This window comes from Oreochromis niloticus, linkage group LG22 (assembly GCF_001858045.2).
Source record: "Oreochromis niloticus isolate F11D_XX linkage group LG22, O_niloticus_UMD_NMBU, whole genome shotgun sequence".
In the NCBI taxonomy this organism is placed as follows: Eukaryota; Metazoa; Chordata; class Actinopteri; order Cichliformes; family Cichlidae; genus Oreochromis; species Oreochromis niloticus.
The window spans coordinates 15,469,409-15,484,669 of record NC_031985.2 but is presented as its reverse complement, the minus strand read 5'-3'; the positions used below and the strand labels follow the sequence as shown (position 1 = coordinate 15,484,669).

The 15,261-nt window shown below is 40.9% G+C and overlaps 1 protein-coding gene across 3 annotated transcripts; it reads left to right on the top strand.

Moving 5' to 3' along the window:
• Positions 1–6: 6 nt before the first annotated feature.
• On the top strand, positions 7–14,834 carry ehmt2 (euchromatic histone-lysine N-methyltransferase 2). Of its 3 annotated transcripts, none has more exons than XM_005452703.3 (28): positions 7–123; positions 1,537–1,606; positions 1,882–2,049; positions 2,160–2,416; positions 2,845–2,923; positions 3,032–3,114; positions 3,205–3,339; positions 3,440–3,511; positions 4,168–4,279; positions 4,881–4,964; positions 5,275–5,411; positions 6,095–6,238; positions 6,615–6,931; positions 7,019–7,252; positions 7,747–7,829; positions 8,115–8,221; positions 8,664–8,786; positions 8,886–8,987; positions 9,444–9,548; positions 9,861–10,033; positions 10,143–10,310; positions 11,178–11,322; positions 11,413–11,490; positions 11,612–11,727; positions 12,119–12,205; positions 12,304–12,382; positions 12,726–12,901; positions 14,081–14,834. In XM_005452703.3, exons 1-28 carry the CDS (start codon positions 97–99, stop codon positions 14,259–14,261), a joined length of 3,642 nt encoding a protein of 1,213 aa, XP_005452760.1. In that variant the 5' UTR covers positions 7–96; the 3' UTR covers positions 14,262–14,834. The 3 variants fall into 3 exon arrangements, with proteins under 3 accessions (XP_005452760.1, XP_005452761.1, XP_005452759.1); XM_005452704.3 differs by having other exon boundaries at positions 4,878–4,964; positions 9,879–10,033; XM_005452702.3 differs by having other exon boundaries at positions 4,878–4,964.
• Positions 14,835–15,261: the final 427 nt, after the last annotated feature.

The following is a 15,261-nucleotide window of genomic DNA, read 5'->3' as shown; positions in this document are numbered from 1 at the left end:
ATTTATGGGCACCACCCCCCTCCCACCATCCATCGAGGGGGCGGGGCTCCGGCCGTGACGCAGCACGCTCACATACGTTGACGGTCACTGGGAAACATGTCGGCATCTGAGACAACGACAAAGGTAGCTAACGTACTGCAGCTGAAAACTGCATGCTAAAGGAATTTACGTCTATTCGTCTACCTTTAAACTCCCCAGTTTACCGATACTGCATACTGCCAAGCTCCTCTTGACTTTGCATGTCGATTATAATAGCTTTTTTTATTGTAACCTAGGCTGCACTGCTAGCAGTGTTAGCCTGTAACAGTTTTGTGTTACCTGCAGGGTTACTCTTATCCAGATGATGTTTTGCTGCTGTTTTGTATTTGTTGACCAGTAACCTTTGTAGCAATCCTCTGTATAGCAAGTATTGCACCTCGATCTGTTTTTTAGGATATGTTTTTATTCGTAGTTGCTAGTTAGGAGCTTTTTTTTTAAAGTAAATGCTGCACCAACGAGAAATTCACAGGAAAAGAAATTAGGATTTTAAGCAGTCGGAGTTTAAAATCCCGTTTTAAATTCACGTTTCTTTTTGGTGTACTGTTGGAGTAAGGGGTTTTTCTTGGGTCGTGTAAAAAGCATGAATGGAATTACTGACTCATGGCGGCAGTTGATGTAACATGAAAGAAATTTTCACCTATTGGCCGACGGGTTTATTTTGGAGATGTGAAGGCCGAAAGTAGTGGGTTTTATTTTTTTACCTAAAATAACTTTAGAATGACATTAGTGACAGTTTTGATTGTACTGTCAAATGAACAGACACAACACTTTTGAGAATGATGCTCACAGTATCCTCATATCCTTGTCCTGCTGCCCCTGGTTGAGGTCCTGTGTTATTTGTCAGTAGGAAGCGTTTCTATCAAGAGAACTTGCTAGGCCCAAAAATATTACCAGGCCAGAGATACAATGAGTGTAGTGGATCCACATTTAGACCTCTAGAGTGCATGCTTTTACATGTACACTGGTGTGAAAAAGGCTGTCAAAGTCCTGTAGCTGAATCCAATTGAGCTGTTGTGGCAAGACATTAAAAAGGCGGTTCATGCTCGAAAACCCTCCATTGTGGCTGAATTACAACAATTCTGCAAAGCTGAGTGGGCTAAAATTCCTCCACAGCGCTACAAGGAGTTATTAGGTTTAGGGGCCAATACCTTTTTCACACAGGGCCATTTGGGTTTTGATTTTTTTTTCCCTTAATAACAAACAGCTTCATTTAGAAACTGCATTTTGTGTTTGCTCGTGTTATCTTTGTCTTATTATTAAATTTGTTTGATCTGAAACATTTAAGTGTGACAGACATACAAAAATAAAGGAAGGGGGCCAATACTTTTTCAAGCAACTGTATATTTTGCATGCATGCAAATATACAATATAATTTCTTTGTGTATTTATTCTACCAATGATTGGTTGAACTGCAATCATTTCATTAAATCATTAAAATAAGAGCCTGTTCTGTTATCAGTTTTACTCGTTTCACTTGTTTCTTGTTTTGTCCACCAGGAGCACCATGAAAATGACGAGTCAAAAACATCAGAGGAGTCATTAGCTGGGTCAAGTCAAACAAAGGAAGGTAATTCACCAGCTGGTTTATGCAGATAATGTTAATATTTGAAATATATTGAAAGACATTGCATTGGTTTGCAATTAAATGACCTGTGAATGCCATTTGATCTCATATGAGTACAGTGAATTGTCATATTAAAGAAATCAGACTGAGATGTTTTGAGCTTTATGACATGCTGCACATCATTGCACTACCATCAAGCGGCAGATTGTAGCATTATGCCCAAGAAATTATTTCTCCTTGATAAACTTTAAAATTCTTGCACTCCGGATATTCCTCAGATAATGCAGCCTTCACCTCATCTGCTGCTGCCACCAAGACGGAGCCCATGGGTGTTATGTCATCACTGTTGTCGTCCCAGCAGCCCGAGAAGGATGCTTCCACAGTCAGAGAGGAAGGAGAACAATGGTCCCCTGCCGCCTCCCCCCAGAACAAACCTGCTGCTGCAGGTGAGCTCAGATTGCATTAGCTGCTGTCGAAATTCTGAGTTGATTTCGTTGATTTAATCAGACTTAGTTTACAAACTGAGGAGATAATCCCTTTTGCTTTAATTTGTCAGGTCACACAGCAAATTCCCTTCTTTCGACGACCTCTTCGTCATTGTCGTCGTCTCCTTCCACATCTTCGACATTGTCTCCTGGCCGAGCAAAGATGAGCGTTTCAGGGCCTGGTAGCAGTAAATCTGTCCTTCCGCCTGGTCCTCCATCATCCTCCTCTTCTTCCTCTACAACAGCTGCTTCTTCTCCATCTGTCTCCCCTGCACCACCCAAGATCCATCGGGCGCGAAAGACGATGAACAGGCCTCCACCAGGGCAGGTGAGAGAGGAGCTACTCCTGTTTGGTATCAATCATATTTGGTAAATATATGGGTTTTCATGATTTATTATCTAGATTTCTACCAGTTGTTAAAGGTGCTTATTTTAAATTATTGTGTTTTAAAAATTGCTTTAAACCTTTCAAAATGACCTAAAGCTGTCAAGAATTTAAATGCCTGTGGAGAAATCCCTGCTGTGTGTCGAACAGGGTTTAAAACTTGGGGAAATTGGATATCATTTAGGAAAACAATGATATTTTTGTTCCTTTCCAGATTGATAGGCATATCTGGACAGTGTTCCTAAACTTGGAAAGGATCAAAAGGATATTTGTTCTTTCGGTTTCTGCTTCCATCACAAGTTTGGTCTTAAATTGCATTTAAAATGACATTAATATACCCACAAACACGCTTGACTAATTTTGTTCCTCAGATCAGTCAAATTGAGACACCTGTTGCATCTGTGACTCCTTCAGGATCTTCAGCCAGTCTTTCTTCTCACTCTGAACCTGGTCAGTAGGTCTAAACTCACAGTAAAAGAGTTAAATGAGCATTAACTACTGCTTTACTTTAAAACTAAGCCTTGTCATGGTTTGCATCACGTTGTTTTGCCTCTAAAGTTGCAAAGAGGAGGAGGCTGGATCCTTTATCAGACGGCACACCTGAGAGATCTGAAAATGTTTCCGATAACGCTCATAATGAGGTGAGACACTTGTTTTGGGGGTTTTTTGCAGATGTTTTAATAACAGTTGTTTGTGGTCCCTTTTATATCTGTCTCTCATCCTACTTTCAGGAAGGAAGGTCATTCCATAAAAAAGCAGAGTCTGAAACTGCACCCGGAAAGAGCATCAGCTCTGTGGGGAAGTCCGAGGAAGAAGTAGGCGAAAGAATTCAGATTTCTAGTCCGTCCAGGCGAGATTCTGAAAAGGTTTGAAGCCATCAAATGTAAACCCACATTACACTGCTACAGTGTGTTTATCACCTGAACTTTAAGCTAAAGTAAACTAAGCTTTTTTTGTGCTTTACAGTTTGAAGATGGTGAAGGAGAAACAAGACAGCAAGCTAAAGACACAGAGAGGCCAGTAAACACCTCAGATCACGTGAGTAGCTTATTGGCTTGATATTTGCTTTCTTGTTAAATACTCCTTTCCTCATTTTTCTATTAACTTCCTGTTTTATTACTCTGTTTACACCTGTACACGTGACTCTAGCCAGCATGGCCATGCATGTACTCTAGATATGCAGGGTTATCCACATGTCGTGACAAATGTCTTTAGCTCAAATAAGCCATCAGTAAGTTGCAGCGGGATCATTATTAAGGAGTTGGACCACGAAGATGCTGACACACTCATTATGTGTCATTAGACTAAGACACTTCAAGTTTAAAGTTGCTGTCTTGTCAGTAAACCGAGGAATTTGTACTTTTAAGGTAGACGTTTTGTGCTTATTTTCAATCCCATATATTTGTTCTTGGACTCTATAAAAGTCATTTTGCACACTATAAGAGAATCCATGGATGCAGCTCTTCATTATATCTACCAGCAAGGTGTTTTATCTCCCTTTAAGTTAGCTTTCTTCTGATTGGCTGCTCTTCGTATAAACTGGAGTCTTTTAGCTTGAAACTTTAACAACCTCAAAAATTCAAACTTTGGTTGGACTTTTAAAATAATCAGCCACTACTTAAAAACCACACTATTTCACAAATGTTATATTTTTATATTCAGATGTTTATTTTTTATTTATTTTTTATTTGCAGAGTTCAGAGTCTAAAACACAGAGAGTGGTCAGAGAGAGCGAGGAGTCTTCGTGGCCACTGTCCGATCAGGACAAAGAGAGAAACGCGGCTGACGTCGTGGAGACGGAGGGAGGTGAGTGATGTCATCTACTTCCTACTTTCTGAACCACACTCATCTGTCAAAGAGATTGGTAACCTGAAACACGTTCCTTGCAAAAAGAATGATTTTTTTTTTTCAGAAGATTTTGAAAAATCCAGGCTCTTAAAAAAAGCAAATTATTCACAATTAAAAACAATGCACCGCACACATTCATACATCACTTTTATATGCATAGAGGTCTTCAGTCCTTTATAATACACATCGATGCATGCATGTGGAAGGATTTAGAGTCAGTATCTTGCCCAAGGACATTTGCATACTGAAAAAGTTGTGACACAAACCACCAACCTGTCAATTAGTGGAAATGAAGCATGAAGAACATGAAGCAAGAAGCCAGAGAAACATTTTGTGTTGCATATTTGTGACACATTGGCATTAAGGGAAAAGTTAAAAAGATCATAGAAATTATCTAAGACAGCTGTCAGATAATGCATAGATCTGTGAGAAAAGGCCTAAGTGGCTTTTAAAATTTCAGTGTTGTAAAGCATTAAAAGCTGTGTAGCATGAGTGAAGAGCATCACGTTCCAGTTCCTTTTAGTGCTTACAGTTTTTTTGTTTGGTTTGCCCTCAGCAGGAAGGTCTGCAGAGTACACAGAGGTTCCCTTGGGTGCTCTGGACATTGCTGCTGCTGACAGTCTGACACTTTCTCCTCATCCTGGTAGGTGTAAGATGGATATGTTGCTCTAAAGTATATTATACCGTGGCAATAAAGTGGTGTTTACCTTTAGTGATGCAATCTACTGCTTTGGTTGTACTGAGCAGTTCAATTAGAGCGGTAGAACAGTTAGTTAACAGGGTGGAATTCATTTACTTTAAAAAAAAAAAAAAAGATTTATATTGAATAACACCAAAATCGCCCAATTATATTTTTCAAACCTAAGTATTGTCTTCTGTAACAGTTGAGGTTTAGATGACTTTAATGTTAACTGTTAAATCACAAGTCAAACCCTGCCCCTCCACTTTTGCAGATGGAAGCGATGCAGGAGACACGGAGCGGCTGGAAGAGCTCCCCCTGTGCAGCTGCAGGATGGAGGCTCCTCGGGTGGACAGCACCAGCCACCGCGTCAGCAGACAATGCATGGCCACTGAGAGCATTGATGGAGAGGTTTGTCCCTGTGTTTGCTCTCTGTGTTTACCCTGCAGGTGGTTACTTTTCGTTTTATAACATACAGTATTAATTGATTTTTAGCTCTGTGTGAGGTAAAGTATTCAAAATTGGAAGATTAATTCTCAGTTTACTACATGTACAGATGCATTCAGGAGAATCAAACGGCTCTTTCTCTCTCACCTTAGTATAAACAAGAATTAAGAAAAAATCTGAGCATTTCAGGGAATGTATAAAACTCAAACCTATGTACACTATGATGGCAGTGCGAGATATAAATCAATAGAGCTGTGTACAAGGACAGTGCTGAAAATGCACGCGTTGTGTGTGTAGGGGTAAAAGAAAAGCCGATGAAAGCTGGATTTAAGATCAAGGGTAACTTTGATGTGGGGAAAATTTGGAGGATCAAATATATGCCTTTCATCTGGATCCAGCTCAGACATTACTTTCTCTTTAGCAGTTATTATTATTATACAGCTGGGAAGTGCAAACAATATGACCTAATAATTGTTCATACAGTTTTTTTCTCTCTCTTTCTCTGCCTGTAAAACTCTGTAAAATGCAGTAGATGTCATTTTTTTATGGCAATAACATCTTAAAAATATTTAATCTAACTCAGTAAAGGTTTCAGAAATCCTGGAGTTCATTTAAGTTCATTTTTTCTCTCCTGTTGTGTTTGTCAGCTGCGAGCTTGCACCAGTCGGACTATTAAGGGGGAGACCATGAGGCCGTCCAGTCGGGTTCCCCTGATGGTGCTTTGTGATGTCCATCGCTCACACATGGTTAAACACCACTGCTGTCCTGGCTGTGGATATTTCTGTATAGCGGTAAGTGTTAAAACCACCTGCTTTCATATTTGAAGACTCTAGAGTGTCTGTTGAATGTGGTTTTGGTATCTTCTTACACAACAACCTGCGAGAATGTGGTTTAAGTTTGTTCCTGTAGAGTTTTAGAACTTTAGACTTTAGATATTTCCTTAGTTCTTATTTCTCCTTCTCAGTTCTCCTGTATATCCTCTCTGATGATGGTCTTTGTCCTCTTTTTCTCCCTTCTCTCTTCTTGTTTATGCTTTTCTTTATCTGCCTCACTATATTCTGTGCAGTAGACTTGTTTAACCTATTTGATATCTTTCTTCATCCATTAAATCTTTTTTTTTTTTTCACATATCTGGTTTTATTCTTCTGCTTTATGCTCCTCTTTCAGGGCACATTTCTAGAGTGCTGCCCGGACCAGCGCATAGCTCACCGTTTCCACCGGGGGTGTGTGACGGTGCTGGGTGGCGGGCGCAGCAGAGCAAATGGCGGAGGCATGCTTTTCTGTCCCCATTGTGGCGAAGATGCCTCCGAGGCGCAGGAGGTCACTATCCCCTCGTTCAGCACGGCCTCCGCAACTACGGTCGTCACCATGTCGGCTTCCTCCACCACCACACCGTCTCTGCCACCATCTGTCCCCACGGGACCCTCTCTCACAGCCTCCACAGGTGGGATGAAGGATGGGAAGATGCCCGAAAGACCTGTCAGGTAAGGCTAAATGACATGGGAAATGTCAGAATTTAAAATGTGGGGTTTTCTTTCTTTTTGTGCTTCCATCCTTTTCTGTCTCTTCAGTGCTCGTATGCGTAGTCACGGCTTGGTAACACCTGCAGTAGAGCAGCAGCAGCCTCCTCAACCTGTAGCCTCAGCTGCAACTGCAACCACTGTCCCCCCCGCAGAGGAGGGCGTGGACAGCGTAGGACCTTCGCTCTGCATGCCAAATGGGAAGCCAGTCAGCCCAAGCGCACTTCCACCTGGGCCCAGTAGGGCGGCGCTGCAGAAAGCCATTCTCACACAGGACACAGAGAGGTTGGAGACTTGATTTAAGTTGAATTATTTTCAGCTCCATCTGGTTAAAGAGCTGAATACCAGGCTGAAACAGGTTTAGTTTCAGCTTTTAAGCCTCATTTGTTTCCTTAAAATGTACACACAGCTCTCTTTTTATATTTTTCCCCAAGCAGAGCATCCCTGTCATCTTCTGAAATCTCTTAATCTGTTTTCACATGTGAACTTGAGGTTGGGCTTTATTCCACAGAGGTGCAAACTCAAATGTTGTATTTGCTAACGATAAATGCACCACTCTGTTCACACATCAGTGTTCAGGGCTGTAGAGTGTGTGAAAACTGCTTTAAACTTGCACAGAAAAATGACACATTGCTGTAAATGCAGGCATAAACATCTACCATCGCTGTTTGCTCAAAATCTTCCATGAAAGTGGCTAATTACAAATGGCTTTCTCTGAAAAACTAAATCGCTGGTTGTTTTGAGGCCAAATTGGTAAATTACTGCTTTTGATTCGCCAGGAGGAAGAAACTGAGGTTCCACCCTCGTCAGCTCTACCCTGCCGCCAAGCAAGGAGAGGTGCAGAGAGTCCTGCTCATGCTCAGTGAGTGGCGAAAACTGCAGCACTTCCACTGTGCTCTTTTCGACTTGTATACTTTGACAAAAATGGTTGTTGCCTGTTCTTTTAATAGGTATTCATCATGATAGAGTTCATTATATATTCAGCTTACAATCAGTTTAAATTCCACACTAAAGAAAATAAATAGGCACAGAAGGGCTGTTACTACATCACATCACATGTAAACTATTGCCCTGAAATCTTCAGAGTGAAAAGAAAGCAAACATGTGACCACTAATTATCTATTAAATGTGTGTGTGTGTGTCCCAGTGGAAGGTATCGATCCAACGTACCAGCCGGACTCTCAGAACAGGCGCTCCGCTCTTCACGCTGCAGCTCAGAGAGGTCTGCTGGAAGTCTGCTACATGCTGATACAGGTGGGAAATTAATCGCCTGGTTAAACTTGTCTTTGCTTCTTTCATCTGTGGATGTGAGTTTACTCGTTTTCTATGAGGCTGCAAATAGAGCTTACTTTTGAAATTTCAAAATTAGTTTGCCATTTTTTGGCTTTATCTTTATTCAATTTAATCTTTTAATAGTTTAGTAATGGAAAGAAAAATCTGGCATGCTTTTTAAGAATCCCAGATGAGTCATAGAGATGGTTGCTTTTTCTGATTAATGGCCCAGAACATAAAGATAACTCTTGCATTGAACAGCCTTTTTTATTTTATGATGCTGTTTGCATCTGATCCTTTCAGCTCTGCATTTTCACAAACAATTAACCATTTAAAAATGCAAGTGGGCACACATCATTGCATTTAGGATGTGCCGAAATTAAAGTATTTCATTTAAATATTACACTTGATTCCACACCGACAGGCTGGTGCTCAAGTCGATGCCCAGGACAAGGACCTGAGGACTCCTCTGTTGGAGGCTATCATCAACAATCACGTTGAGGTGGCTCGCTACCTGGTCCAGAACGGCGCCTGTGTCTATCACATTGTAAGTGTCTCCAAAAAAAATAACTGAACCATAAGAGGTTTGCTCGATATGGATTTTTTAAAATAAATTAATTAATTTTTTTATATCATTGTTCATCAGGAGGAGGATGGATATACTGGCCTCCACCATGCCGCCAAGCTAGGAAACCTTGAGATCGTCAACATGCTTCTGGAGACTGGGCAGGTTGATGTGAATGCACAGGTAAAGCAAGATCCTGGATGTCTATTTTAAAGGAGAAAGATAGCATTTTTGTCTCCCATCACTTACTTTCTCCCTATTCAATGAAAATTTCAGCCTTTTCCTGACAAGGAATTGATTTGATTAGACTTTGTAAAATAGCCAGAGATTGAACCACCAACCTTCTACATCAGGGGTGCCCAATCCTAGTCCTCGAGAGCTACTTTCCTGCAGCTTTTAGATTCATCCTTGTTCCAACACACCTGAATCAAATGAATGTCTTGTTATCAGGCCTTTGCCAAACTTGATGGCATGCTGAAGAGGTCATCAAACCATTTGATTCAGCTGTGTTGGAATAGGGATGCATCTAAAAGCTGCAGGACAGGAGCTCTCGAGGACTAGGATTGGGCACCCCTGTTCTACATGGCATATGATCCGCTCTGTCGTCCACTCCCGACTCTTCCTGTGGGCTTGTTTCAGGACAGCGGGGGCTGGACGCCGATCATCTGGGCTGCAGAGCACAAACACGTCGATGTGATCAAAGCGCTGCTGAACAGAGGAGCTGACGTCACCATCAATGATAAGGTAGATTTCTACCATAAACTCTGCAAAAGTGCACGATACAACTTCTTTGTGCAAGCAGGTGGAGTCGCTCCCTGCTGGGCTTTAGCAAGAATGCAAATTTTAGACATTACCCTCACTTTTAAGCCATATTAAATGTTATTGGATTTTCCTAAATTCAGATTAGGACTTTGGAGGGAGGAGTGCATCCACAGCTTAGATAATGGAAACATGTTTAAGCATTATGAAGTGGTTAAACAATTTCCTAGCTCATTGGTGTGAGAGACCACATGGATGCTGTTGTATGAACATATTTCAGGTTTTTACTTTAAACAGTCGCGTCTTTCCCATCAGGAGCTGAATGTGTGTCTCCACTGGGCGGCATATGCAGGAAATGTGGATATAGCAGAGCTGGTGTTGAACGCCGGCTGCTCCCTCTCCTCTGTTAACGTACACGGAGACACACCACTCCACATCGCTGCCAGAGAGGGCTACTTGGAATGTGTTACGTGAGTTTATATAGATCTGCTTTTATCCATCCAGACGTTTAAGGAAGTTGAAGACATTTTGCTACAGTTTTCTGGACATGAACTTGTTTTCTCTGTTTTCTTTGTGCAGGTTGTTCCTGTCCAGAGGTGCAGATATAGACATCATGAACAGGGAGGGAGACACACCTCTTACCTTGGCGCGGGCTGACACGCCAGTGTGGGTGTCACTCCAAATCAACAGGAAACTGCGAAGGGGAATAACCAATCGCATGCTTCGGACGGAAAGAATCATCTGCAGGTAGGTGTTTTGGCACGATAATGTGTTGTTTACATGAAAATAATCAGCAGTGCAAATTCAAGGATACAATTTCTTGCCAAGATGGATGTAAGAGCAAGTATTTTGTACTGAAAAGAAGTGGAACCCCAAATACAGCGATAAAAGGTCCACTTGTATTTGGTTTTCTAAAATTTTAAACAGAATCATGAAAAAAAAAATCCCTCCTTAAGTCTGCCCCTAAATAAAAATACATGACTCAGATTGCATAATGAGGTATGTTGTCACATTGGTTCTGTATGTTGCAATATATTTTTAATAGATGAGACTTTGAGAATTCTATTTAACCTTTTCATGCATGAATTATGACAAACTCAATCAAGATTTTTTTCTTAAGTAGTTTTATTCCTCTTTAGGCATGTAAAAAAGATTTTTGAACTTCATTTTTTTAAACATGTACTTTTCAAATAGTTTTTTACATGTCCACTTACACGTCCACTGGCTGACCAGTGGGTGGCAGGGTATCAACTGACACATCAGTGTCCAATGTTGTGGTTTATGTGCAAGTACACCATCAACACTGACACAAATACAAGAAAACAGCCGTTGAATAGCTGTCCATTGTAGTGACCAGGGTTAAAGGGTTAATACCTTAAGCTGCGTAAGTTGAAACCTATCACGGTGTGTACTTAAGTGTATGCTGGGCACACCCACCATTTATCTGGCAGCTCGATTCCAGGCTCACGCCCCAAAACCCTTTTATTTTTGGTATCAAGAGCCATGAGTGCATCGTGTATGCTAGATGATGTGATTTATAATTAAGTCAAGAGGAATTCCCATGGTTGATCAGTGGGGAAACATGCAGATTAAGCTTTGTGCTTTGTGTGTCAGTGACATCGCACAGGGCTATGAGAACGTACCAATCCCCTGCGTGAATGCGGTGGATGATGAAGGCTGTCCATCGGATTACAAATACGTTTCAGAAAACTGTGAAACTTCAGCAATGAACATAGACCGTAATATCACACACTTACAGGTAACTTCATTGTGTCTCCACACAACAGAACTTTTATTTTGAAAAATGTATTCTTCATTTTTCCTCGTTTTTTTTTTTCTCCCCCTTCAGCACTGTAGCTGCACTGACGACTGCTCGTCTAGCAACTGCCTCTGTGGACAGCTCAGCATCCGCTGCTGGTATGACAAGGTAAAAAACTGTCTGGGGGAAAAAATACCGACATAATCATTAGCAGCGGATTTCATATCAAGTTAAACTGGTTGAGTTATTCTTATTCTATCATTTTTTTCACCTCTTTTGCTGTTATAAGGATCAACGGCTGCTTCAGGAGTTCAACAAAATAGAGCCTCCACTAATTTTCGAATGCAACATGGCTTGCTCTTGCTATCGAACGTGCAAGAACAGGGTGGTCCAGGCAGGGATCAAGTGAGTGTCAGCAGTTAAATAAATGCATAAATCACAGTCAGATTACACGTCAGACTACAAACCGACAGCGAATAATCTTAACCTCATATCATCTGAAAAGATTTCTAACAAATAAAATCAACTGCTAAAGTTTTGGTTGGGGGGGAAAAATGCTTCTTCTCTTGTGCAGTAAACAACAACCTGCTGACCATCTTTCTACATCTTGCTGAGGGCAGCAATGGTAAAGCAATAATTATTAATCACTCTGCAGCTGAGTCAGTCACAGATGATTAACAGTGCAGAGGCAGCCATGTGTTGCAAATAGCCATCACTGGCTTTTTTTCCCCCCCGGTTGATGAGTGTCTGCTTGATACTTCACTCTTAACCCTATTTTTTCCTCTTTCCTCCTCAGAGTTCGTTTGCAGCTGTACAGGACAGAGAAAATGGGCTGGGGAGTTCGAGCTCTGCAGGACATTCCACAGGGAAGCTTCATCTGCGAGTAAGAGAAAAAAACCCTCTGCTGGCACACACTAGGCTGCTTTTATGTGAAAAGCTAGAGGTTAAAAAAATGGAGCTTACCTTCCTGTTTCTGCACAGATATGTTGGAGAGCTGATCTCGGATGCAGAAGCAGATGTTAGAGAGGACGACTCCTACCTGTTTGACCTGGACAACAAGGTGAACCTTCTTAAATTGTGGACGTCATTTGGGGAAAACGGAAAGAGGCGGCACACAGCTTATTAACTGTATAATTATTAATCAAAAACTATGAAGTAAATAATTGACCAAGTCTTAATCTTGTGTTTCCAGGGTTAGGGTTTAACCCCCTTTCTTGTGTTGACACTGATTCTAAAAGTATGAAGATACTTTTATCGTGGTACTTTGAATTGATGATTGTGTTGTTTCTGCAGTATTTTAAATTTTATTTACTAATTTAATATGAATAAATATGCCCATAGCAGAAATAAATGTTTGCTATGATTTCCTCAACTGTCTTAACAGTCTTTTTTTTTCTGTATAGGATGGGGAGGTGTATTGCATCGATGCCCGGTATTATGGCAACATCAGCCGCTTCATTAACCACCTGTGTGACCCAAACCTCATCCCAGTACGGGTGTTCATGCTCCATCAGGACCTGCGATTCCCTCGCATCGCCTTCTTTAGCTCCAGAGACATCCTCAGTGGGCAGGAGCTGGGGTAAGAAGTCATAAGTGCCTGCTTGGACCTTAAAGTTGTGGTCAGGAGTTTACATGCACTCATCATGGGCGTGAATGTGATGGTAATTTGGGGCTTTTGATGGCTGATTGTACAGCATACATATTTAATAACTTTGAAAAACAAGAATTGGGTGCACAGGTTTATTTTTTTCTAATCCACAGAGTATCAGAAGTATATTCATACACTCACATAAATCTTTTAATAAGTGGTGCTGAAAGTTCTACTGTCTTTCAAATTTGACACTCCAAGGCTTATTAACTTCTCGTAAGTGATCATGAGTGATTTTAGGTGGGTGTAGGTCCCAGAGCGCTGGGAAAGTCAAAGGAACTCAGTGATAATCTGAGAAGAAGAATTGTAGATTTACATGAGCAGGGAATGGCTGTCATAGCCATTTTTAAACAACTGCAGGTTACAAGATCATCTTTTCAAACAACTGTGCTGTATGTAAGTACAGTGGATCTCTCTGTCACCCTCAGGTGAGAAAAAATTCTTAGGATGTTTGGAATAACCCAGGAACCACCAAGGCTCAAGCCTGCCATGAACTAGAAACTGCTTTAAGTGATGACATATGAACTATGTCATCACATATTCACATCACATATGAGCTTCCGGGTCCAAACTACTCTGTTTATTAAAGCTGTTGTGTTTTTAATACGTTTTAATGCTTTGCACTTGTTCTATTTAATCTGAACAAGCCCCTGAAAACAGTCAGTGATCGCCGTCGGCCTCCCTCGGTTTTTATTACACTAATCATTTTAAAGCTCAGTTTTTAAAACTTTATGATGTAACTACAGCCCAGCCCATGCAGCAGTATTTTAATGACTAACCACGTATTGTGGATGGATTATCTCAGTTCATCTCCTGACTGAAGTTTGGTCCGTTTACAGCATCCTGCCAGTTGCATTTATCCCTTAACCATCGGAAACCCTCGCATTAACTTTTATCGAATGGAAAAAAGTTAGCGTTCGTCCTCCAGCTTCACTGTTTTTCCATTATGAAAAGAAATCCTTAAATTACTATAACCATACACTTGCCCATGAAAAGTGAATGTGAACTAAATTGAACACAACTGTGTGTAATTTATTTCCTGCTTAGTTGAGCCCTCTTTTCTTTCTGTTATCTGGAAATCTATTCTAATGTCTTCTGATTGGTCCTTAGGTTTGACTACGGAGATCGGTTTTGGGACATTAAGAGCAAATATTTCACCTGTCAGTGCGGCTCAGAGAAATGCAAACATTCAGCCGAAGCCATCGCCCTGGAGCAGAGCCGGCTAGCTCGGCTGGAGGCCGGCCCAGAATCAGGAGCTGACTGTGGGCTGACCATGCTAGGGAACTCTTAAACAAAAAAAAAAAAAAAGACACTTACCCATGGGGCCTTTGGATTAACCCCTTCTGTTGCGCACACTAGTAATGGAAATACATCATAGCAGGGGTATATCTCCATTCATCATTCAGTTTTTTATCTAAGGTGCTGTGTGTTTTTTCTACTTGAACTGCAATTTCTTTTCCTGAAGCTGTCAGCAGCCACTTTATCTTGTAGAGGATTTGGGCCGGAATATTTTTTACCATGTAGGAGTTTGGAGAAAGAAATGACGGAGGTTTTGTAATTCTTTACGCACAGTATTTTAACTGTAAATCACAATTTACTCATGCCTTGACACTTTGCGTGTTAGCAGCCTGCCATCATGTACCAGTCATGTATACAAACATGTATTTTATACCTTCTTTTTTTTTTTCCTCTTGTGCCAACAAGTCAATGCATTTTGACACAGAGCAGTAATGGTTCAGGTGTTTACCCATGCTGGACCGAGTAAGGTTGTTTTTCATTATTATGTTAGCTTTGTTTTCTTTATTTTTTTTATACCTGCTGTTTACTGTCACATGTAGTGTAATAAAATAACTCATGAGTTGAATTCTGCGCTATGGCTTTATTAAAATTAAGAATCATGGCCTACACATGTTTAAAGTCACTTGTTAAGCTGATTAATTTGTTTTATTCGTGCTCAGCCTTGAGTTTGTTGGGTGTTGTGGTTTCCTAGCTGCTATTTTAACAACAGAGGCCCTTTAGACAATAATGCAAAGCAAGAGGAGTGGGGAGCAGCACTGGGTATGATCAGATATGAAGATTAAAGATGGAAGTCTCACTCTGATAAAATATAAGTGTCAACACAGAAGAGACTCCAAACTAATGTCAACAAGTCCAATTTAAAATCACCAGTTAATCTAAGAGGCAAGACACACAGACACATAAACACAATGGCTGCAGACCTTTGCTGCCCACTAACAAAAATGTTGGCTCCCACTGGAAGATAATAGGTCTCACACACATAAGTAAGTGAT

Coding starts and splice junctions, on each gene's coding strand:
- ehmt2 (XM_005452702.3), top strand. CDS start 97: ATGTCGGCATCTGAGACAACGACAAAG. Junction 4,965..5,274: donor GACACTTTCTCCTCATCCTG/GTAGGTGTAAGA, acceptor CCACTTTTGCAG/ATGGAAGCGATGCAGGAGAC. Junction 11,323..11,412: donor GTAATATCACACACTTACAG/GTAACTTCATTG, acceptor CTCCCCCTTCAG/CACTGTAGCTGCACTGACGA.